This window comes from Schistocerca nitens, chromosome 2 (assembly GCF_023898315.1).
Source record: "Schistocerca nitens isolate TAMUIC-IGC-003100 chromosome 2, iqSchNite1.1, whole genome shotgun sequence".
NCBI classification, from domain to species: Eukaryota; Metazoa; Arthropoda; class Insecta; order Orthoptera; family Acrididae; genus Schistocerca; species Schistocerca nitens.
In genome coordinates, this window is record NC_064615.1 from 1189595256 (window position 1) to 1189620414 (window position 25159).

Sequence of the window (25159 nt, forward strand, 5' to 3'; positions counted from 1 at the left end):
ATCCCTATGAAATGTAATGGAATAGCACAAGTATATTCACGTAAGTCATCATCAATGGTCAGTATAATTTTTGTGGTAATTCACATACAAACCCAATCCTTGTTTTCATCATATGATAGTAAGTAAGCTTCCTCTTTAGTCAGTGATCTCACACTAATGGATTACTTAACAGCTGATTAAATAACAGTTAACCATATTTGTTTACACACTTTCACCTTTAAGAATGCTCTTTATTGTGACTGTGTTTCTTTACCAAGTTTAATTTCATGGTGTCATATACTGCTTCAACATATCAATATTATATAATCTCATATCAATATTGTATAATCCCATTTCTGGATCAACCGAGAAAACTGTTTTGGGATGTGGTACATTTAAAACTTTGTAAGGACCGCTATATTAAGGGAAAAACTTGTGTGTTTCTTCCTTCAAATTTGAGCTGTGGTGTATTTCCTTAATTAGTACCATATCACCCACATCGGAGATAGGTGTCATAGCTTTTCATTATATTTATGCATTCGTTTATCTGCTGCTCCTTGTAAATTTTATTTTACATCATCATCCAAGCTGTCTCTGTGTTTGTTATTATCATTATCATTGTCTGACCATTTAAACAATTTCAACAGTTGCTCACTTGTGAATTTACCTTGCAGTATTTCGATGTGAGATAAACCGATAGATAAATGTGGAAGTTCATTAAGTATTACTTGGAACTCTGGTATTTTATGTACCCAAGTTGAATGTCTGTCTCAACAGTATGTCCTACATAACCTACAGATTTCTTTCATGATATATTCACAAAGGTTACTTTGTGAGTGGTATTTTGAGACAGCAATGTGTCTAACATTTTCCTATGCTAAGAAATCATTAAAGGCTTTACCCACAAACTGTGGACCATTGTCTGTCAACAATCTATGTGGCTTTCCCATCTCTGAGAAATATTCCCATAGACATCTAATCACCTTCTCTGTGTTGGCATGCTCAATAAGACAGAGTTCAAGAGTTCAAGGTATTTAGACCAATACTTCATTAGTACAAATATGTAAAGGAAGTTCCCCCCTCCCCCCGCCATCCCCCTCATCTATTGATTGGTAAATGGTAAATAAGAAATCAGAAGCCGTGAGGCCATGTAAGACTTTAGGTATTATCGGGTATAAATTACAAATTATCACTTGGTTGTTGTCTTTCATCTTTTGGGAAGTTTCACATGTACTTAGTACAGACAATAACTTTGTACTTATGTTCTTAAAGCAATAAAATCCCACCATACGTTGAACACATTTTCGTACGCCAAAGTGTCTATATCTTGGATGAATAAATGAAATAAAATCAAGTTCTACAATTTTGAAATACACAGGCTCCATTCAAGTATAACTTTCTTTACTCTCCAGAACATAATGTGGTTTACCATAATCAGTTCTAACGTACCATTATCAATTGTCCCTATCAGTCTAAGGTTTTCCACTTATCCTCAAAATATGGTTCGTTAGTGATGTCTTTCTTTATTCTTAAAGTTAGGTTCTTACTTCATTACTAGTATCACATAATGATAAAAAAGTAATGTTGAAGCTAACTCCTGGATCATCCATTCTTAACAAATCATTCATGCCAAATGGCAAGCATGATAATGCGTCAGGAACTACATGCAAAAATAGTACCCAATGTATTAACCTGCTACGTAATAGTCAACTTTTCATAAGGAAAGCAAATGCTTGGTGGTCAGTATTTTTCATTCCCAAATTAGTTTGAAATTTTTTTATACTTCACACAATAGCAAGTAATTCTTAGCCCGGAAGTTTTAATTACTGAATTCTTTCTCTGTTGGCCTGTAGTTCAACTCATGTTTGGTTAGAGCTTGTCTCGCAAAATCTAGTGTGTTATGTCCTCCCATTCTAATATCCCACTCTCTCTGAAACAACTCACATACTATTCCATACTCCGAGGTGTCAGTACTTAACTTAAAAGGTTTGTCCATCTTTGGGTGTTTTAAAATGGGTGTCTGTACTAGGGCTACTTTAATCTCACTAAAGGCCTTAGACTCCTTGTCATCCTAAATCCACTTAGTTCTATTCTTCAATAAGTGTAATAACTTAGGATTATTCACAGACTGACCTCAAAAACATTTCCTACAGAGTCCTGCTAGTCCCAGAAATGTTTTCAATTGTTTCATATTTTTAAGTTCTGAACATTCCTTTATGGCTCTTATCCTGTCTAGATCTGCTTTTATTCCATTTATGCCTACCAAGTGACGAAGAAACTTAAGCTCTTCTCTCCCAAGAATTGACTTTGACAGTCTTATAGTGATACCTGTAACGTAAAACCTTTCTTATGTTCTAATCAGGAAATCATAAGGTTTTTCCCATGTCTTGGACACTAGGAGTATGTCATCAACATAGATTATTAGTTCTTTCAATAAATCCTTATCCAGTGCAACATCCAAGACTCTTATGAATGCCGAGTTTGAGATACACTATGTGATCAAAAGTACCCGGACACCTGGCTGAAAATGACTTACAAGTTTGTGGTGCCCTCCATCAGTAATGCTGGAATTCAGTATGGTGCTGGCCCACCCTTAGCCTTGATGACAGCTTACACTCTCGCAGGCATACATTCAATAAAGTGCTGGAAGGTTTCTTGGGGAATGGCAGCCCATTCATCACGGAGTGCTGCACTGAGGATAGGTATCGATATCGGTCGGTGAGGCCTGGCACGAAGTCAGCATTCAGAAACATACCGAAAGTGTTCTATAGGATTCTGGTCAGGACTCTGTGCAGGCCAGTCCATTACAGGGATGTTATTGTCATGTAACCACTCCACCACAGGCCACACATTATGAACAGGTGCTTGATCGTACTGAGAGATGCAATCGCCATCACCGAATTGCTCTTCAACAGTGGGAAGCAAGAAGGTGCTTAAAAGATCGATGCAGGCCTGTGCTATGATAGTACCACACAAAACAACAAGGGGTGCAAGCCCCCTCCGTGAAAAACATGGCCGCCTCCGAATTTTACTGTTGGCACTACACACCCTGGCAGATGACCCTGGCAGATGATTTTCACCGGGCATTCGCCATACCTCCACCCTCCCATCAGATCACCACATGGTGTACCGTGATTCATCGCTCCACACAACATTTTTCCACTGTTCAATTGTCCAATGTTTATGCTCCTTACACCAAGCGAGGCGTCATTTGGCATTTACTGGCATGGTGTGTGGCTTATGACCATGAAATCCAAGTTTTCTCACCTCCTGTCTAACTGCCACAGTACTTGCAGTGGATCTTGATGCAGTATGGAATTCCTGTGTGATGGTCTGGATATATGTCTGCCTATTACACATTACACCCTCTTCAACTGTTGGCAGTCTCTGTCAGTCAACAGATGAGGTCAGCCAGTACACTTTTGTACTGTACATGTCCCATCAGTTTTCCATTTCACTATCACATTGGAAACAGTGGACCTATGGATGTTTAGGAGTGTGGAAATCTTACATACAGAAGCATGACACAAGTGACACCCATTCACTTCACCATGTTCAAAGCCCATGCACTCTGTGGAGTGCCCCATTCTGCTCTCTCATAACGTTTAATGACTACAGAGGTCGTTGATATGGAGTACCTGGCAGTAGGTATCAGCACAATGCACCTAATATGAAAACATATGTTTTTGGGGGTGTCCGGATACTTTTGATCACATAGTGTATTTAATCCAAAGGGTAACACTCTAAATTGGTATAATTTACCCTCATATAAAAAGCAGTAAATTTCTTTGAATTCTCATCAAATTTGACTTGTCAGTACCCATGCGTGAGATCCATCGAGCTAAAATAATTTGTCTGCTCAAACTTCATCAATATTTCATCTGTTCCGACTGGTCGATCTCTTTCAAATTCTATGCACGTATTTAGAGTATGTGCATCCAACATTAGACGTACCCTCCTGCCGCTTTATGTACTACTAATAACTGGTTATTGCATATGCTAGAACTCCTTTCTATTCTGCCCACTTCTAACATTTTATTAATCTCCTCTTGTACGGCTGCTCATACACTTAGTGATACCAGATAGGGTTTACAGAAAAAAGGGGATTTATCTTTGATCTTAAATCTACAAACAAAGTTACCAAGTACTCCATGTTTATCTGACAAAACTTTATTATACTTCATCAATATATGGTGTAGATCAATTTTCTGTAACTCATTTTACAAATAAGATTCATAAGCTTTTGTCCTAATTAGTTTTTGCAGCATACATTGTGTATCCACAGTGTACTCTAAATCCATCATGGTGCTCATTGCTACAAGGCGGATGTTAAATGTCTTGGTATTACCAGTAATCTTCCCACTAAATGGTATGCCTAATACTTGGTCTTGGTAAGTACATGTTAATATCTGTACTAAAACATCCAGTATAACTTTAAATTTTATTAGCCAATCTGTACCTAGTAACAACTGCAAATTTACACTAGGCACTACTAAGAATGTCTGCATAAGCATAAAATTGTTTAATGCTATCAGTAACTGCACTTCATGTTTAATTTGTTTTGTTCTGTGTCCAGTTATTTCTACTAATATACCACAATAACCGGCAGTATTGGATACTCTGTCCTGCATTGTAATACTTCAGACAAAGACTGACACAACAGAAATTTCACTTCATGTATTTGTGTACACACTCACTTCCTGATTGTCAATCATTCCCAAAACTACTCTTTAAGTAAACTTGATACCTGTTTCTTTGTCTTCTTCAGCAAGTAACCAATTTGGTAGTGGTGTTACCTCACTACAGGCAACCAACTTTTTTCATATGGGCCTACACTTGGACTGGTCCTGAATCATGACTTCTTGACAAGGCTGTCAATCATTTTCCATTACTATTGTTGTTTGGATTTTCGAAAAAGGCTACACTATTCTAGCACCTTCTTTTAGGCCATTGTTTGTAAATGTTTGTGTATCAATGCTTTGAACTCCCCATCTTTGTTGTTTAGATTTACTATTCTGACTTTTATTTACCTAACAATATTTAACCTTTCATTTTTTCTGGTATTTAGGGTTAAATTTACCTCTTTTCTGGCACATATCCTCATGACTCAGATTATTGCACTCGTTATTCATCTTATCTAGGTTTTCAACAAATGACAACAATTCATTCATGGTAGACCAACCCCTATATAAAATTTACTTTCTTAGAAAGAATGGTAAACACCTTACCAATACCTTTGTTGGATGTATTTTGTCTATTGGGTTATCTAAATACTTAGATGTCATTTGATATACTTTTTGAAACTACTCGATGAACTGTTAAAATATTATAGGTCTAATAATTATAGCACCAATTTCTCATGTATTGTTTCTGACAAATATTTACACTTGAATTTCTCCCCAAACTCATCCCATGAGGTAAATTCTTCCAAGTGGGTGTTTCCCCACTCAGCAGCATCCCTCAGAACAAAATGAAATCTATCTTTCTAGCTCTCTTCCCACTTTTGTGGTAATGACCTGGAAAATATGTTGGATGTACTTCCTCATCTGGTTTAAACTTACTCATTGGTGTTGTTAACGGCTTCCTCCCCAGAAAGCTGCCCATTTTCTAAAGTGCGTGAAATTTCCTGAAATTCCTGATCTAAAAATGCTTTAATTTTTTTCTCTGGTATAGGCTTAGACGAAGCACTCTTGAAATTCCTCAAACTAATTGCCTGGAATTTTGTTCATTTTCTCAAGGAAATTCTTATTTCATAACGCATATTGAAGAGATTCGTCTATATACTATGGGTACATGGAGAGAGGCAAATAATCAACAGGTGATACATTTGATCTGTCTGTTTCTTGATCAGAATATGTTGGTAACTGGTAGATTGATACATCTGTTTTGACCTTTGAAGATACAGTAAGCTTGAACTCAAAGTGCTTATCGCATCTGAATATCGTGTCATGATCGTGTATGAGAATCCAACATATCATTGTGTACGAGAATCCAATATAATAAGATTTTGTATGTCCATCCTTTTGGGAGGAGGTCTTTAGGATGATGGCCATTTACTATTGTGACAAAATAAAACACCTACAGATGTCCTTATGATTTTATTTTGTTTTGTTGCAACCAGTTTCAACACTTCAATGGACTATCTTCAGGCTGTTGTTGATGTGGTACGGGTTGATATGATCCCTAGATATCACATCAGTTGCCAGCATAACTGGATACGCAGACGATGTGTCAGCACTCCAACCATCAGTTGATGGTTGCAACAAAATAAAATAAAATCATAAGGTCGGCTGTAGGTGTTTTATTTTGTCACAACATAATAAGATGTCGAGATGTGGCCTGCTGGGAAATGTGCATATTGATAGTTTTTGTGACGACCACTGTTCATGAGCACTTTGATGGCTTGGTAATAGTCACCAAGCAATCAATGAAGCCACAATAGGTCAACTTGACTGAAATAGCCCAGAATTTTTTACAGTTTTGGATTACCACCACTAGCATAAACCTCAAGTTGGCACTTTATGTTTGATTTCTCAGTCAGAGAATTCAGAACATTCAGTATATTTATAACATTCCACACATTTTTGTCGGACTGTAGGAAAGCAATTTCTTCTGGACCAATTGCTTTAGCTGCTTGACATATAGCAAATGACTGAAACTGGCACACAAACTCATCAATTATCTCCCAGAGCCATTGATCACGCAATTCAAATGGCACAGGATGTTCAACATAAAAAATATATGTGAACAGATCACAGTAGTTACAGAATGACCTAACTCAAATTTCTGAACTCAGTCCAGGCTTATCAGCATATAATCATCAAACAATTGTCGATGACAGGACATTCGCTACCACGTAGTACGACTACAGGAGCTACACCAGTATTTCACTTCAAAATTGTTTTTGTGGGTGAAGTGCAGTGATACAGTAATATTGGCGAGTTTGTTTATGCCGGTGATAACAAATAAAATGACAACAGAAGTTAATACAGTAATGTTATTACAAAAACTGGAAGACATACAGAGACAGTCAAATGAAAAGTTTTCACGCTTAGGGAATCATATCAAAGACACTTATGATCGAGAAATGGAAAACCTCAACAGACTGTGATAAGAATTACAAACTCAGATTAAAGACACTCAAGAAGTGTTAGAAATGCCTTTAGGACATAAATTAATCAAAGACTCAATGTTTTCAGAGAAGAAACGCACACCAAAGTCTTGAAACAACATGACTTAGTTCAGGAAGAGATACATGAACACATTACAGATCTGCATACAGACGTAGCTCATTTACATGGGAAGTGTCAATGAAGTTTCTGTACATTCACATGAGATACATGCAGGTTCGGAGGAAAAAATACAAGCATTGTTAGATCAGAAATTTCAGAAGACTTCCCGCACTTAAGAAATGGGCAGCTTTCTGGGGAGGAAGTCACTAACAATACTAATCAGTTTAAACGACTATGGCAAATTGGCAAAAACTAGAAGGGAATTAACAGGAATTCAAGTTAAAAGTAAATCTTTCGATGCAATAACACTATTAGATGAATTACAGTTGGGAAGCAAAATCAACTTTTATAAGCATTTTCCAAAGTTTGAACCAACTGGGGAAGTACATACTTAGTGCGAATTTTTTCCAGTTCATTGCTGTGAAAGTAGGAAGACACCATAAAGATGAATTTGTTTTGGAGAGTAAAGAAAATTAGACTCAAATGGAGACTGTGTATACAGACATCTGTAGAACTTCAACTTTAATTACGTTTATTCATCAAGGGTATGGTTACTTTGGGGTACAAAAATGTGTTCAGCATATGGTAAAATTTTACTATTTTAAGAACTTAACTAAAAAAATACTGCATGTACTACATAAATGTGAAACTTCCCAAAAGATGAAAGACAACAATCAAGTGATAATGTGTAAGTTATATCTGATAATACAATACTTAATGAACTTCCACATTCATCTACTTGTTTATCACCCATCAAAATACTGCAAGGTAAATTCATAGGTGGGCCACTGCTGAAAAGGTTTAAATGACCAGATGATGATAATAACAAACACGGAGACAACTTAGACGATGTTGTAAAAGAAAGTTTACAATGAGCAGCATGTAAACTGATGCCTAAATATAATGAACAAGCTACAACAACTACCTTCAATGTGGATGACTTTGTACTAACTAAGGAAATACACCATAGCTCAAATCTGAAGAAAGGAACACACAAGCTTTTCCCTCGATATAGCAGTCCTTACAAAGTTTTAGATGTATCGCATCCCAAAGCAGTTTTCTTGGTCAATCCAGAAACCAGTCAAGAAAAGGGATTGTATAACCATTTTACTATGGTTTGAAGCTCCTCTTGGTGTTTTTCCGTGTTTGTGATTTCAATATTGCATTGTTTTGAAAATCAGCCTTATGCAAACATAATTAATTTTTTTTTTTTATATTTGCTCATACATGTTTCAACACCTATGTCGTCTTTTGTGGGTCAAGTTGTTATTTCTGTTAAGTACAATACGAAATTTATAATAATTTATCTATCGTAGACCTAAGAATTACCTGTGTATTTTGCTTTGTTTTGTTTAAACACTCACCTTAAAATTACATTGCTAAATGTTATACATCTGTTTTGTGTCCTTTTTCACTTTTTTTAATTTTTTTAGAGCATTTTATCTGCACACTAGCCATGAAGAAACTTATTGTTTATTTGTGGAGAATTGTTTCAAGGGTAGAGGTTATGTGCATTTCCGTACTTACATTTTTTGTCCTGTTGGGTGTCTCTGGTTGATGTCTCAATCAACTGCTACTCAGTGCACTGGTTCCACACAGTTTTTCACAAAATTCCCTTAATAGCAATTGATGATATCACCTCTATTGAGTATTGATCATTGAATACACCAACCACAGAAATTACACCAACCGCTGATGATGACTTATGTGAATATACTTACCTATTCCATTACATTTCATAAGGGTTTGTCAGGATGAATTTTGGGGATTTCTGCCATGGTGAAGCCGTGACAAGTCCGTTCTGTAGGAAATGCTGAACCACTTCTCCCTCGGATGCCACGATGAAGAAGCTTAGCAGACAGGGTCCCTGCTGAGGGAGGAGATAAGGGTATCCATTTATGGGGTACTGTCTTCTCTTCTTCTTCTAAGATACCTAGCGCTCTATTTCCTTTTCTTACTTCTCCATTAGGAGTACCAAATCTATATCCCCTCTGTCCATGTCCAAAGTCCCTATTACAGGATCCCTTCTTTTTACAGTCTGTGTACTAGAATTTACAACCTACATCAGTAGGATTGCAATGATCGGTATTTCACGTATGAAGATGACAATGTACTACTCTTGTATCACAGTGCAAGAGATGTTATGACATGATTATCGAGGATATGACTGATAGGTTTTGTTAACTTTTTTAGTAATTTGATGTGTTTTGCTTGGGTTTGTGTTTAACTTTTATAGGGGAGGCGTGAGATATGTGCATACACACACACACACACACACACACACACACACACACACACACCTGCAGACAATGCACAAATAAAAGATGATGTTGGAGTATTCTTTTGCTAGGCTTGGCACTGTTTCAATGGGAGGAAGGAATAGGTCAGTGTGTCCTACTAATAAGCTTGATATAGAAATGACAAGGAAATGACAAGCCAATGTAAGAAAGAAAAGGAGTTTTGGAGGGAGGAAAACAGACAGCAGAATGTGTAGTGGAAAAGTGGGGGATAGCTGGAGTTTCTTGGAGGGGCATCTTTAAGATTTGGTGAAGTGAAAGGGGAGAAGTACTGAAGTACTCAATAAAGTTGTTGTTGTTGTTGTGGTCTTCAGTCCTGAGACTGGTTTGATGCAGCTCTCCATGCTACTCTATCCTGTGCAAGCTTCTTCATCTCCCAGTACCTACTGCAACCTACATCCTTCTGAATCTGCTTAGTGTATTGATCTCTTGGTCTCCCTCTACGATTTTTACCCTCCACGCTGCCCTCCAATGCTAAATTTGTGATCCCTTGATGCCGCAAAACATGTCCTACCAACCGATCCCTTCTTCTAGTCAAGTTGTGCCACAAACTTCTCTTCTCCCCAATCCTATTCAATACCTCCTCATTAGTTATGTGATCTACCCACCTTATCTTCAGCATTCTTCTGTAGCACCACATTTTGAAAGCTTCTATTCGATTCTTGTCCAAACTGGTTATCGTCCATGTTTCACTTCCATACATGGCTACACTCCATACAAATACTTTCAGAAACGACTTCCTGACACATAAATCTATACTCGATGTTAACAAATTTCTCTTCTTGAGAAACGCTTTCCTTGCCATTGCCAGTCTACATTTTATATCCTCTCTACTTCGACCATCATCGGTTATTTTGCTCCCTAAATAGCAAAACTCCTTTACTACTTTAAGTGTCTCATTTCCTAATCTAATTCCCTCAGCATCACCCGACTTAATTTGACTACATTCCATTATCCTCGTTTTGCTTTTGTTGATGTTCATCTTATATCCTCCTTTCAAGACACTGTCCATTCCGTTCAACTGCTCTTCCAAGTCCTTTGCTGTCTCTGACAGAATTACAATGTCATCGGCGAACCTCAAAGTTTTTACTTCTTCTCCATGAATTTTAATACCTACTCCGAATTTTTCTTTTGTTTCCTTTACTGCTTGCTCAATATACAGATTGAATAACATCGGGGAGAGGCTACAACCCCGTCTCACTCCCTTCCCAACCACTGCTTCCCTTTCATGCCCCTCGACTCTTATAACTGCCATCTGGTTTCTGTACAAATTGTAAATAGCCTTTCGCTCCCTGTATTTTACCCCTGCCACCTTCAGAATTTGAAAGAGAGTATTCCAGTCAACGTTGTCAAAAGCTTTCTCTAAGTCTACAAATGCTAGAAACATAGGTTTGCCTTTTCTTAATCTTTCTTCCAAGGTAAGTCGTAAGGTCAGTATTGCCTCGCGTGTTCCAACATTTCTACGGAATCCAAACTGATCATCCCCGAGGTCGGCTTCTACCAGTTTTTCCATTCGTCTGTAAAGAATTCGCGTTAGTATTTTGCAGCTGTGACTTATTAAACTGATAGTTTGGTAATTTTCACATCTGTCAACACCTGCTTTCTTTGGGATTGGAATTATTATATTCTTCTTGAAGTCTGAGGGTATTTCGCCTGTTTCATACATCTTGCTCACCAGATGGTAGAGTTTTGTCAGGACTGGCTCTCCCAAGGCTGTCAGTAGTTCTAATGGAATGTTGTCTACTCCCGGGGCCTTGTTTCGACTCAGGTCTTTCAGTGCTCTGTCAAACTCTTCACGCAGTATCTTATCTCCCATTTCATCTTCATCTACATCCTCTTCCATTTCCATAATATTTTCCTCAAGTACATCTCCCTTGTATAAACCCTCTATATACTCCTTCCACCTTTCTGCCTTCCCTTCTTTGCTTAGAACTGGGTTTCCATCTGAGCTCTTGATATTCATACAAGTGGTTCTCTTCTCTCCAAAGGTCTCTTTAATTTTCCTGTAGGCAGTATCTATCTTACCCCTAGTGAGACAAGCCTCTACATCCTTACATTTGTCCTCTAGCCATCCCTGCTTAGCCATTTTGCACTTCCTGTCGATTTCATTTTTGAGACGTTTGTATTCCTTTTTGCCTGCTTCATTTACTGCATTTTTATATTTTCTCCTTTCATCAATTAAATTCAATATTTCTTCTGTTACCCAAGGATTTCTATTAGCCCTCGTCTTTTTACCTACGTGATCGTCTGCTGCCTTCACCACTTCATCCCTCAGAGCTACCCATTCTTCTTCTACTGTATTTCTTTCCCCCATTCCTGTCAATTGTTCCGTTATGCTCTCCCTGAAACTCTCTACAACCTCTGGTTCTTTCAGTTTATCCAGATCCCATCTCCTTAAATTCCCACCTTTTTGCAGTTTCTTCAGTTTCAATCTGCAGTTCATAACCAATAGATTGTGGTCAGAATCCACATCTGCCCCTGGAAATGTCTTACAATTTAAAACCTGGTTCCTAAATCTCTGTCTTACCATTATATAATCTATCTGAAACCTGTCAGTATCTCCAGGCTTCTTCCATGTATACAGCCTCCTTTCATGATTCTTGAACCAAGTGTTAGCTATGATTAAGTTATGCTCTGTGCAAAATTCTACAAGGCGGCTTCCTCTTTCATTCCTTCCCCCCAATCCATATTCACCTACTATGTTTCCTTCTCTCCCTTTTCCTACTGACGAATTCCAGTCACCCATGACTATTAAATTTTCGTCTCCCTTCACTACCTGAATAATTTCTTTTATCTTGTCATACATTTCATCTATTTCTTCATCATCTGCAGAGCTAGTTGGCATATAAACTTGTACTACTGTAGTAGGCATGGGCTTTGTGTCTATCTTGGCCACAATAATGCGTTCACTATGCTGTTTGTAGTAGCTAACCCGCACTCCTATTCTTTTATTCATTATTAAACCTACTCCTGCATTACCCCTATTTGATTTTGTATTTATAACCCTGTAATCACCTGACCAAAAGTCTTGTTCCTCCTGCCACCGAACTTCACTAATTCCCACTATATCTAACTTTAACCTATCCATTTCCCTTTTTAAATTTTCTAACCTACCTGCCCGATTAAGTGATCTGATATTCCACGCTCCGATCCGTAGAACGCCAGTTTTCTTTCTCCTGATAACGACGTCCTCTTGAGTAGTCCCCGCCCGGAGATCCGAATGGGGGACTATTTTACCTCCAGAATATTTTACCCAAGAGGACGCCATCATCATTTAATCATACAGTAGAGCTGCATGTCCTCGGGAAAAATTACGGCTGTAGTTTCCCCTTGCTTTCAGCCGTTCGCAGTACCAGCACAGCAAGGCCGTTTTGGTTAATGTTACAAGGCCAGATCAGTCAATCATCCAGACTGTTGCCCCTGCAACTACTGAAAAGGCTGCTGCCCCTCTTCAGGAACCACATGTTTGTCTGGCCTCTCAACAGATGCCCCTTCGTTGTGGTTGCACCTACGGTATGGCCATCTGTATCGCTGAGGCACGCAAGCCTCCCCACCAACGGCAAGGTCCATGGTTCATGGGGGGACTCAATAAAGTAGCAGAAAAGAAGGGTGAGGTACTTCAAATTGGGAATAATGGGTAAGTAATCCCCAAAGAAAGAAGCTTATGCCAGGTTTGGGTGTACCCATGGAAGGCAGGACCCTAACCACTATAGAGGAAAGGAGAGGTACATCACACTGACCAGGCCTATGACAGAAGAGGATAAGAGTACTGCATCCCCAGAAAGACAGCTTTTAAGAAGGGAGAATTGCTTAAATTAATATTAATGAAGAAAAGGATAAGGGCCATGCTTGAAGGAGCATCTGTTCCAAATTGGGTAAATTGAGAAATTCAAAATTAGCTACTCTGTAGTTTGCCATGAGTACTTGAGTCTCTGCATAATCTAAATTTTGTTCTGAAAATTGTGTACAACAATCACTTCCTCCAAAGGCTAGAATACAGATTAATGGAATTAATGGTTAATGTGCTGAAAGTGCTCTGAAAGAAAGCAATGTAATTATGCTTTACTATATATCACTTTAATATCCAAAGTAAAGGAGCTATTAAATATAAAACCAACCGAGTTAATGAAAATTCTAATTAGAAGAGATGTATGTTTGCATTAACTGATAGTTAGGTGTATGATCGTGACATCTTTTCTTTTGGTGGAGGGATATGTAGTGATCCATGCCATTCATGGAAGAGCATATATCAGCTACGTCAAATATAGAGCTCAGAGTAAAGATGTTTTTGATTGCAATTACTTTGTAAACAATGGGCCATATACTGTGGGAAAGTGTTACTCAGCAGGTGCGGAGTCTACTGCTGAAGAGCATTTGTAATCTCCGTGTAGCAAGGAGGAATTTGTGCCACTCTGCTATGGATCAAATAGACCTGTGAACATTCGTGCGGGCGTTATCTGTATACGTTCAATATCCCGTGTTAGCCCTGTTTAGCACAGGTCTCACGAAACTTGAGCAATATTCTAGAAGTGGTCGCAGAAGTGATTGGTAAGCACTGCAGGCACTTCCCCAGTATTCTAACACCTGCCTTACTGACAACTGAGCTGTATGATCATTCCATTTCATATCCCTAAAAAGTGTTACACTTAGGAATTTGTACGAGTTGGCTGATTCCAATAGTTACTCACTGACATTATAGTCGTAGGATATTACATTTTTTTCATTTTGTGAAATGCACAACTTTACATTTCTGAACATTTAAAGCAAGTTTCCAATCTTCGTACCACTTTGAAATCTTATCAAGATCTAACTGAATATTTACACAGCTTCCCTTAGACAGTACTTCATTATAGATAACTACATCATCTGCAAAAAGTCTGAGGTTACTCTTAATATTGTCAGCGAGGTTGCTTACATACAATATGAATAGCAACTGTTCCAACACACTTCACAGGGGCACACCTGACATTATTTCTACTTCTGACAGTATTTCTTCATCCAAAATAACATGCTGCGTCCTCCCTACAAAAAGTCCTCTGTCCAGTCACAAATTTCACTTGACACCCCACTTGATTGTACTTTTGTCAATAAGCATTAGGTGTGGTACTGAGTCAAATGCTTTTTAGAAATCAAGAACCAGCCTGACTGCTTTGATCCAAAGCTTTCAGTATGTCATGAGACAAAAGTGCAAGTTGGATTCGCATGATTGATGTTTCCAGGATCCATGATGGATGGCAATGAGGAGGTCATTCAGTTCAAGATACCTCAATATGTTTGAGTTCAGAATATTTGGTAAGATTCTGCAACAAACTGATGTCAAGGATACTGGACAGTAGGTTTGTGGATCACTTCTAACCCTTCTTGTACACAGGTGTGACCTGTGCTTTTTTCCAAGAACTGGGAATGGTTTTTTTGTTTGAGGGATCTACAATACATTATAGTTAGAAGGGGGCTCTCTCAGCCACAAATTCAGTATAGAATCTGGTAGGGATTCAATTGGGCCCTGGAGCTTTGTTCGATTTTAAAGATTTCAACTGTTTATCAACCCCACTGACACTAACACTTATTTCATTCAATTTGAGTGAAACTAGGATTGAATTGGGGCAATTCTCCTGGATTTTCCTTTGTAAAAGAACATTTGGAAATGGAGTTAAGCATTTCAGCTTTTGCTTTGCTACCCTCAAATTCAGTTCCTGTCTCATTTGTTTGGAGCTGAACACTAACTTTGGTGCCACAAACAGCCTTTACATATGACCAAAATTTCTTTGGGTTTTGTGAAATATAATTTGACAATATTATGCTACTGTAGTTATTGAAGGTATCACCCATTGCTCCCTTTACAGCCAAACACATTTAATTCAGCATTGATGGAACTAACATTGGCACTGATATTAATTTAATTCTTTGTCCATTATAAGATATTTGCTGATTGACCTCCAGTTCTCTCTTCCCTTCTCGTCCTGCCCATCTTTACTCTAGCTGCTTGTCTTTATTACTCTCATCATTAAGAAACCACTACTTCTGAGGACTACATCTTCCTCGAGTAATTCTATCACCTGTACAATGAGCTCATATACTGAAGGCAAGTACCGATTAATTCATGTGTGCTGTAAAATCCTGGAGCACATCTATGGGGCCTGAGCACTGGTCTGATAGCTGAAGTTGTCTGTACTGGGGCGCACCCAGATTTGTCAGATTCGAGCGGAGTCTGCTGTACGGAGAAGTACTGCCGACACCATTTGGAGGTCAGACTGTGACTGCTTTGAAGGAGGCTGACGAGGCTGTGGTGCATTGCCAGGGGCCAGGCATTGGCCTGACAGCAGGACTTTTCCATCAATGTGCTGGCCCCAGGAGTACAGAGCAGATGTGGCAACTTGAGCCAGTGCTAGAGGCTGCAGTGGCTGGCGGCTGACAATTTGGGGGGAGGCACTGGCCTGTGTTGGGGCACCGGCTACACTCATTTTAGGCTTGGCATCACTCGCCTGGGTAGTCACTGCGGGCCACAGTTCAGAGACGACTGAGTTCGTCAGCAGATGCCGAGCGAGACGCAATTGAAACGGTCTCGAAAGCGGAATGTCATTGGCCTGAGCAGCTTGTGGAGAATCACGACAGCCAATGTGGGGCACAGCCGAGCTGTACCTTCGCCCACTCTTGACAGTGGATGGTGCCTTCTCCTGGTCTTCAGAAGATGATGGCAGCCACAGCCAGAGAGGAGGGGTGTGAGAGATTAGCTACAACGGATGCTGAGAGAAGCGAAGGTGGGCGGGGGTTACTTCCATATGTGCAAATATGGTGTAACCATTACAAGTTATGAAAACTATACTGCACGGTGTGGCCGTGAGTGCATAAGGCAGTGTTTTCTGTATTATGTTTTGTATTGACGTAAAGGTTGTGTCTAAGCCACTGTACAAAGTCACATGTTTTTGTGTGTTATGCTGCTGTCCATTGTTGGTATATTAGGTAGCTCTGGGTAGTCACATTGTCCATAGTATTAGCTGGGTAGCTGGCGGACGATTCTGGTAGTAGGGTGTAAATCGTGTTGTCGCATTTGGTCATGTAGCATACTGTGTTGTTACGATTGCCCACTTATAAATTTACTTTGGGCTGATGTAGTCATTTATCTTCATATGCCCTGGGTCAGTGCCTGCTTGTATGACACCAGGACTAAATAAGATTATTGTTTGAAAATGTTTTATCTGCTTAGAATAAGTTTTGTTCTTGTTATTATTATTATTTCTTTCCTTTCTCAGATGTTACGTCTGGTTAAAAATGGAAAGTGACGTGGACCTTGATCAAGCGTGACTTCCTTTTAACTGTACGGTATATATTACATTGCATTTAGGAACTTTTGGGTAATTGAACATGTATCAATAATTACAGATTTCTGTAGTTGTATATATAAGTTTGGATGTAGCTGTATTGCGTTGATGTACTGTTGGATATTGTGTGGTATGACTCCTGTAGTTCATAGTATAATTGGTATAATGTCAACTTTGTCCTGATGCCACATGTCCTTGACTTCCTCAGCCAGTTGGATGTATTTTTCAATTTTTTCTCCTGTTTTCTTCTGTATATTTGTTGTGTTAATTTCTTCTTTTTACTGGTGAGTATGATGTCAGGTTTGTTATGTGGTGTTGTTTTATCTGTTATAATGGTTCTGTTCCAGTATAATTTGTATTCATCATTCTCCAGTACATTTTGTGGTGCATATTTGTATGTGGGAATGTGTTGTTTTATTAGTTTATGTTGTATGGCAAGTTGTTGATGTATTATTTTTGCTACATTGTCATGTCTTCTGGGGTATTCTGTATTTACTAGTACTGTACATCCGCTTGTGATGTGATCTATTGTTTCTATTTGTTGTTTGCAAAGTCTGCATTTATCTGTTGTGGTATTGGGATCTTTAATAATATTCTTGCTGTAATATCTGGTGTTTATTGTTTGATCCTGTATTGCAATCATGAATCCTTCTGTCTCACTGTATATGTTGCCTTTTCTTAGCCATGTGTTGGATGCGTCTTGATCGATGTGTGGCTGTGTTAGATGATACAGGTGCTTGCCATGTAGTGTTTTCTTTTTCCAATTTACTTTCTTCGTATCTGTTGATGTTATGTGATCTAAAGGGTTGTAGAAGTGGTTATGAAATTGCAGTGGTGTAGCCGATGTATTTATATGAGTGATTGCTTTGTGTATTTTGCTAGTTTCTGCTCGTTCTAGAAAGAATTTTCTTAAATTGTCTACCTGTCCATAATGTATGGTTTTTATGTCGATAAATCCCCTTCCTCCTTCCTTTCTGCTTAATGTGAATCTTTCTGTTGCTGAATGTATGTGATGTATTCTATATTTGTGGCATTGTGATCATGTAAGTGTATTGAGTGCTTCTAGGTCTGTGTTACTCCATTTCACTACTCCAAATGAGTAGGTCAATATTGGTATAGCATAAGTATTAATAGCTTTTGTCTTGTTTCTTGCTGTCAATTCTGTTTTCAGTATTTTTGTTAGTCTTTGTCTATATTTTTCTTTTAGTTCTTCTTTAATATTTGTATTATCTATTCCTATTTTTTGTCTGTATCCTAGATATTTATAGGCATCTGTTTTTTCCATTGCTTCTATGCAGTCGCTGTGGTTATCCAATAAGTAATCTTCTTGTTTAGTGTGTTTTCCCTTGACTATGCTATTTTTCTTACATTTGTCTGTTCCAAAAGCCATATTTACATCATTGCTGAATACTTCTGTTATCTTTAGTAATTGACTGAGTTGTTGATTTGTTGCTGCCAGTAGTTTTAGATCATCCATGTATAGCAAATGTGTGATTTTGTGTGGGTATGTTCCAGTAATATTGTATCCATAATTTGTATTATTTAGCATGTTGGGTTCAGAGCAAGGCAGAACCAGAAAGGACTTAATGAGTCTCCTTGGTATATTCCATGTTTAATCTGTATTGGCTGTGATGTGATATTATTTGAATTTGTTTGGATATTAAGTGTGGTTTTCCAATTTTTCATTACTATGTTTAGGAACTGTATCAATTTAGGATCTACTTTGTATATTTCCAATATTTGTAGTAACCATGAGTGGGGTACACTATCAAAAGCTTTTTGGTAATCAATGTATGGGTAGTGTAGCAACCTTTGTTTAGTTTTAGCTTGATATGTCACCTCTGCATCTATTATCAGTTGCTCTTTACATCTTCGTGCTCCTTTGCAACAGACTTTTTGTTCTTCATTTATAATTTTGTTCTGTGTTGTATGTGTCATTAATTTCTGTGTAATGACTGAAGTTAATATTTTGTATATTGTTGGTAGGCATGTTATGGGGTGATATTTATCTGGGTTTGCTGTGTCTGCTTGATCTTCAGGTTTCAGTTAAGTTATTCCATGTGTAAGTGTATCAGGGAATGTGTATGGGCCTGCAATGTAACTGTTAAATAATTTAGTTAAATGTGAATGTGTTGAGGTGAACTTCTTTAGCCAGAAATTTGCTATTTTATCTTTTCCAGGGGCTTTCCAATTATGAGTAGAATTAATTGCTTGGGTGACTTCAGGTTGCAAAATTATCACTTCAGGCATTTGTGGTATCATCTCGTATGCGTCTGTTTCTGCTTGTATCCACCGTGCATGCCTGTTATGCTGTATCGGGTTTGACCATAAAGTTGCTCCAGAAGTGTTCCATGTCTGTTATGTTTGGTGGATTGTCTATTTTAATGTGTGTGTTATCTATTGTCTGGTAAAATTTCTTTTGGTTTGTGTTGAATGTTTGGTTTTGTTTCGCTCTATTTTCACTTTTTTTGTATCTTCTAAGTCATTTGGCCAATGCTTGTAATTTCTGCTTCTTTTCATCTAATTGCTCTATCACTTCTTGTTGTGAGATTTTACCTAACCTTTTTCGTTTTTTTTTCTGACATTTCATTTCTTATAAGTTGTGTTAGCTGTCTGATGTCTTTTCTCAGTTTTTCTATTCTGATCTGTAGCCTGTGTTGCCATGCTGGTTTTGTGGGTTTCTTCTGTGTGTTGGTTGGTTCTGATCTCTGCCTAGTGTGTATATTTAGTATAGTGAGTGTTCCTATATAAACGAATAGTTGTAACTCTTCCATAGTTGTGTTTTCATTTATTTTGTTGTGTATGATTGTGTTGATAGTTTTTATTGTTGTTTCGACTTGTGGGTTGTTTGGCGGTCTATGCAAGAATGGTCTAATGTCTGTATTTGTGTCTTTGTATTCTATATATGTCAGCTGACATTTTTCTTCTATATCTAACATGTGTGTCACTTCGTGTTCTATTTGTGCTTGTTCTGGTGGCTGTCTTAAGATTTCGTTTTCCTCTGACTGTTTAATTGATACGTGTTGTTCTTTGTTTGTTTGCTCTGGGACGTTTGAGTCCATTACTGTATTTTCTTCTTCTTCTGATTGCACATTATTTTGTTCCAGTATTTGTTGTATTTGTTGTTTGATGTTTTCTAATTCTGACTGGGGTATCCTGTTATGTTTGATTATTACACGGATCTGATCAGCTAGTCGTTGTTCTGTTAAGAATTTTAATTCTGGGTATCTGGTAATAAATGTTGTGTATACTTGTGATCTGCATCCAGTTGTGTTGGTTCCTAGGTTTGTTGCTTGGTAATAACAGAACATGAGGTGTTGATTAACTTCATCTGACCATCTCATCCTCTGTCTTTGTTTTCCTTCTAGGGTGGTTGCAGGAAGCATATCCTGCAAAACACCTCTATTTGAATTTGAATCATTTTCCAGTTGGCTAGCAGTGTCGTTACCATTGTGGGCGGGCATAGGGTTCAAGCGTCGTCCCCGACCATGACGGCGCTTGTCCGAGGCTTCTTTAGTTCTGTCCTGAACCAACTAATCACACTAAAAGGGGGGTTAGCCCTATTAGTGGTTTGTTCTTTTCGTCGCCTTTTACGACTGGCAGAACATACCGGAGGCCTATTCTTTTCCCAGGCCTCCACGGAAATTATTATTATTATTATTACTACTATTATTATTGTCCACCCCCGGTAGCTGGGTGGTCAGCGTGACAGATTGTCAATCCCAAGGACCCGGGTTCGATTCGCGGCTGGGTCGGAGATTTTCTCCGCTCAGGCACTGGGTGTTGTGTTGTCCTAATCATCATAATTTTATCCCCATTGACATGCAAGTCGCCGAAGTGGCGTCAAACCGAAAGACTTGCACCTGGCGAACAGTCTACCCGACAGGAGGCCCTAGTCACACGACTATTATTATTCTCATTCTTATTATTATTATTATTATCTGTGCTCTGGTCATTTTTAAGTAAGTATTGAGTCTGGGAAGAATATTGTTTGTATTAATATTAGCTGTCAAGCACCTCTATTGAAGTTATTTGTGATTTTTATGGTAACATATGTTTGTTAATAAATGCTATTTTAAGATAGCGCCATGCTTGGATAACTCCCCTTGCCCAAGCACAAGATGCTATTCAACATCAGTTTAAGGTAAGCTTTATATTATTTTATGATTCTTTATAAATGTTTAATATGAAAACTGTGTGCATCATGAAGTGGACAAGGTTTCTACAAAGTTTGTAATACATAGGGCAGTTTTAGATGACATAAGACAAATATATTTTATTGTACTGCGATTTTTACATCTATATAACCTCTTATTGTCATCAACATGTACTTACCTAATTCATCTGCTGTTCTAAAGCCCTCCTCCTGACATGCAATCATTGTTATTATCAATGCTATCAGTGGTGCAAGGAATAAAATGAAGTCTGAGATGAAAGCTGTGCACCAGAAGATAAATACATCAACACCTGACACCATCTGCAGCAGCTTTACCTTGCTAACACGTTCTTTTATGTAAAATAATACAAAAAATGGTGCTACATATGACAATGAGAAGGCAAGATTTAAAGCCACTTGAAATCCAGCAGATCTTCCATCAGCTGCCAACGACAACTGAAATTTGAAAATACAATGAATAATTTTTTTGTTATTTGACAGAATTTATAAGAGCACTAAATTTTAAATATTTAACTGATACCTGTGATTCCTGTGAATAAGGTAGTGGATGATTGACAATTCTCAGTGTGTAGTTGTTATTGCCAGAATAAAATCTCATCATTGCATTCACAAGTAAGTTCAAAGACAACGGTGGTGTATGATAAGGTTGCGCATTAAACCATCCTGTAGCAATAGGCTGATTTGTAATCTCGTTCAGTTCAAATGATGCACTGACAATATATCTTTGATTTGCTTCTTTCAAATTTTCGTTTTGCTGCAAGTAACAATTACCATAATTTGATAGCATTGTCTTTACTTAAGGAGAGGCAAATAATGAAATAAATAAGGACACACAGATATAGAATTCACAAAAGTTGACATGTACACTCACTGAAAATATTTTAATGGGAGTAGACAGAAACAGTAGCATAATAGAAATAGACTTGTATTTTTCCGAGGCATTCAGTACTGTCCAACACTGTATTTTGCTAGATAAATTAGAAGCTATTAGTATACCTGGAGCAGTGAAGAAACAGTTTCAGTCATATCTTCAAAATAGGAGACAGGCACTAGAAATTACTTCAGCAAACATTAAAAACCAAAGTATTGTTTATATATCTGACATTCAGACTGTACAAATAGAGGTCTCAATAGAGCAATGTTCCAGGACCTCTCTTTCTTATTCATGTAAATTATATTGAGAGTTCAGATGATGGTTCTCACATAACTCTATATCCAGATGACACAAATGTTGCTGTAACTAATATAAACCAGGTATTACTAAAATTTGCAGCCAGTGTTTTAGAATATATTGAAAATTAGTTTGAAATGAACAGGTTAACCATAAATAAAGAAATTGAGAGGGTATCTGTCACCACATTTTTGTGTGTTCTTATTGATGAAAATTCAGACTTGAAACTCTGCATCGCATATCTCACTAAAAAACTAAACTCTACTCACTTTGTGCTACATGTAACCAGCACTGAGTCTAGTAGAAAGTGTAGCAGAATTGTCTACTTGACTTACATCCAATCTGTTATTACCTGTGGCCTTCACTTCTGTGTTGTAATAAGACAGATATAAAAACCATCTTCACCACATAGGAAGACACTATCAGATTAATTACCAATGATTCAAGGCTAACTCTCTTGAATCAATTATTTTGACAGCTAACTGTTCTACACTTGCCATCTCTACATATACAAAAAGTTCAATTTAAAAAAAAGAAAAAAGTACAATGATAGTTTCAAAATTAATTCCAGTCTCCATTCTTAACAACATGAAAACATGCAATGATGTCCATATAAAAAGGGCAGATAAAGTTTAAGAAAGAAAAGAAACAAGCATTCAGGGTAGTAAACAGTACAATAAACATCTGGAACAGGTAAAAGAAGGAAGCAATATTAAATTTTTTTAATGATCAACTTGTAGGAAATAGCTATTGTCATTTGTTATATGTCAGCAGTATTTTTAATCAAATGCTTATTTTACTGTGAATGAATTAAGGAAGCAATATTAAAAATTTTTAAAGTCAACTTGTAGGAAATAGCTATTGTCATTCATTATATTTCAGCAGTATTTTTAATCAAATGCTTATTTTATTGTGAATGAATAGTTGGAACAAATGTGTTAGAACTCAGATTTTATTAGTATGTAAGTGTCAGTGGTGTGTATTCAATAAGAAATACCTTTTTGTACTTCATTAGATTTGCTTATGCACTTTTGAATAAAATTATTGTGGCATGTAATATGCACCCTTGCCCTTTGTAGGATGCCATACAACCTTGTATTCTTTATGCTACAGATTTTCTGAAAACTCCTAGCATTATATCCTGTCTCTGGATGAATAAAGGTCATTCCATGGTTGCGTGTGTTAAGAGTTAACAAATACACTTACAAAAAGCATCATAGGTAGCACAACTAACCTGCTAAAATTTTTTAATTTCTTATATTACAGTAGTTTGCATTTTAAGTAATTCAGGCAGGAAGTCTGAACCAGTTAAGACAAATATGAATGACATATTAAAATTGAAATATTTGTTGCATGTGTGAAGAATGAGAACAATTTGTTTCCACATAAGTAGAGATTTTCTGCTCTGACGGTCCATCAATTTCAGTGAAACATTGTTTTATTGTAAATTAAATATTCACTTGTAAGACAACAGAATGGAATTTTTTCAAAATGTGTATGACATTTAATTTTCATTTGAAAATTTGTGTGTGGAACTGATGTGTGTGTGGCACACAGAGACATAATCCGTCAGTACAAAATGTAAGAAACAAAACGAGTTTACCATTAAAATGAATTTAAAGATGGTCAGACAATTAAAAATATGCAATACAAAATAAGTTTTCAGAATCTCATACAAGGAGAGCTATTAATCCTTGTATCCTGTCTGGAAATACTAATGTTTCTTTTCCTATACTTTCCACCAAAAACCGCATACTGGCACAGTATCTAATGTCATAGAGCACAGAGGAAACAGGAAATACAAATGGTAGGCAAAGATCACATAGTCAGGATATTCCTTCACAATCTCTTCATAGGTTTCAGCAATAGTTGTCATTATTGTGTATTTCTGCACCACTTCTTCCGTACCAGTTTGGACGTTCTTTATGGTAATTTTGTCCTTTTTACCTGGTTCTGTCTGCTAACATTATCACAAAGATAAAATTGTATCACATTAGCTTTAAAAAATGGAAAATCCAGGATGGAATAATGGCAATGTTATGAAAAAGACAGATTGCTACTCATCATATAGCGCATATGTTGAGCTGCAGACAGGCACAACAAAGAGAGTGCTAAACACATGAGGTTTCAGCCAGAAGGCCTTCTTCTGTGTTAGAATAGTCTGGCTTTGGCAGCCAAAGACAGTGGTCATGGGTGTGTGAGTTGTGTTTAAGTGAATGTGGGTGTGTGTGCTTAATTCAGAAGAAGCTTTAGTTTCTTCATTCAGACTTTTGCATCCCTGTTTGAATTTACAAGCTTGATTGAGCTTTCTCGTAAGTTCTGATACCTCATCAACTTTAAATTTTGTTACCAATGTTTTACGTTTCTTGGCTGTTTGACAAACCTCTGTTTACCTTATCAACTGCTATAAGAGCCCTTTTGTGAAAATCCTTTTTCTGTCTCACATAATTATTTCAGCTTTTCTCTGTGCCACTTGTGTCTCATCCTATCCAACTCACACTTGACTTTTATCTTCTTTCTATCAGTCTGAAGTGCCTGTTTTTATTTCATCCTTTGTAATTTAAGTCTATCACACTCTTTTGATCGATATTCTGCATACTTCATTGGATCCCATTTAGATTTTTTTCCAAACACACATGATCTATTAGCAGCAAACATTCTTAAAGTGAGAAATAGTTTAGACATTTAGGTTCAAATGGCTCTGAGCACTATGGGACTTAACATCTGAGATCATCAGTCCCCTAGAACTTAGAACTACTTAAACCTAACTAACCTAAGGACATCACACACATCCATGCCCGAGGCAGATTTCGAACCTGCGACCATAGCGGTCGCACGGTTCCAGACTGAAGCACCTAGAACCGCTCGGCCACACTGGCCAGCAGACATTTAGAAAGCAAACAAAGAAATAGCTGTTTAATTTACATATTGCAACACTGAAATAGAAATGTTAATATAGTGTGGTAAAATAGTATCAGACATAC

At 37.5% G+C, this 25159-nt stretch overlaps 1 protein-coding gene across 2 annotated transcripts in view; it reads right to left on the bottom strand.

Moving 5' to 3' along the window:
• The window catches only part of LOC126237527 (phospholipid-transporting ATPase ABCA3), a 707258-nt gene that overhangs the window by 217627 nt on the left and 464472 nt on the right, over positions 1-25159 (bottom strand). For both annotated transcript variants that reach the window (XM_049947708.1, XM_049947709.1), the window contains exons 20-21: positions 21525-21758; positions 21163-21439 (exon numbers count right to left, since the gene is read on the bottom strand). In XM_049947708.1, coding sequence (XP_049803665.1) covers positions 21163-21439; positions 21525-21758 — 511 coding nt within the window. The remainder of the gene's footprint in view (positions 1-21162; positions 21440-21524; positions 21759-25159) is intronic.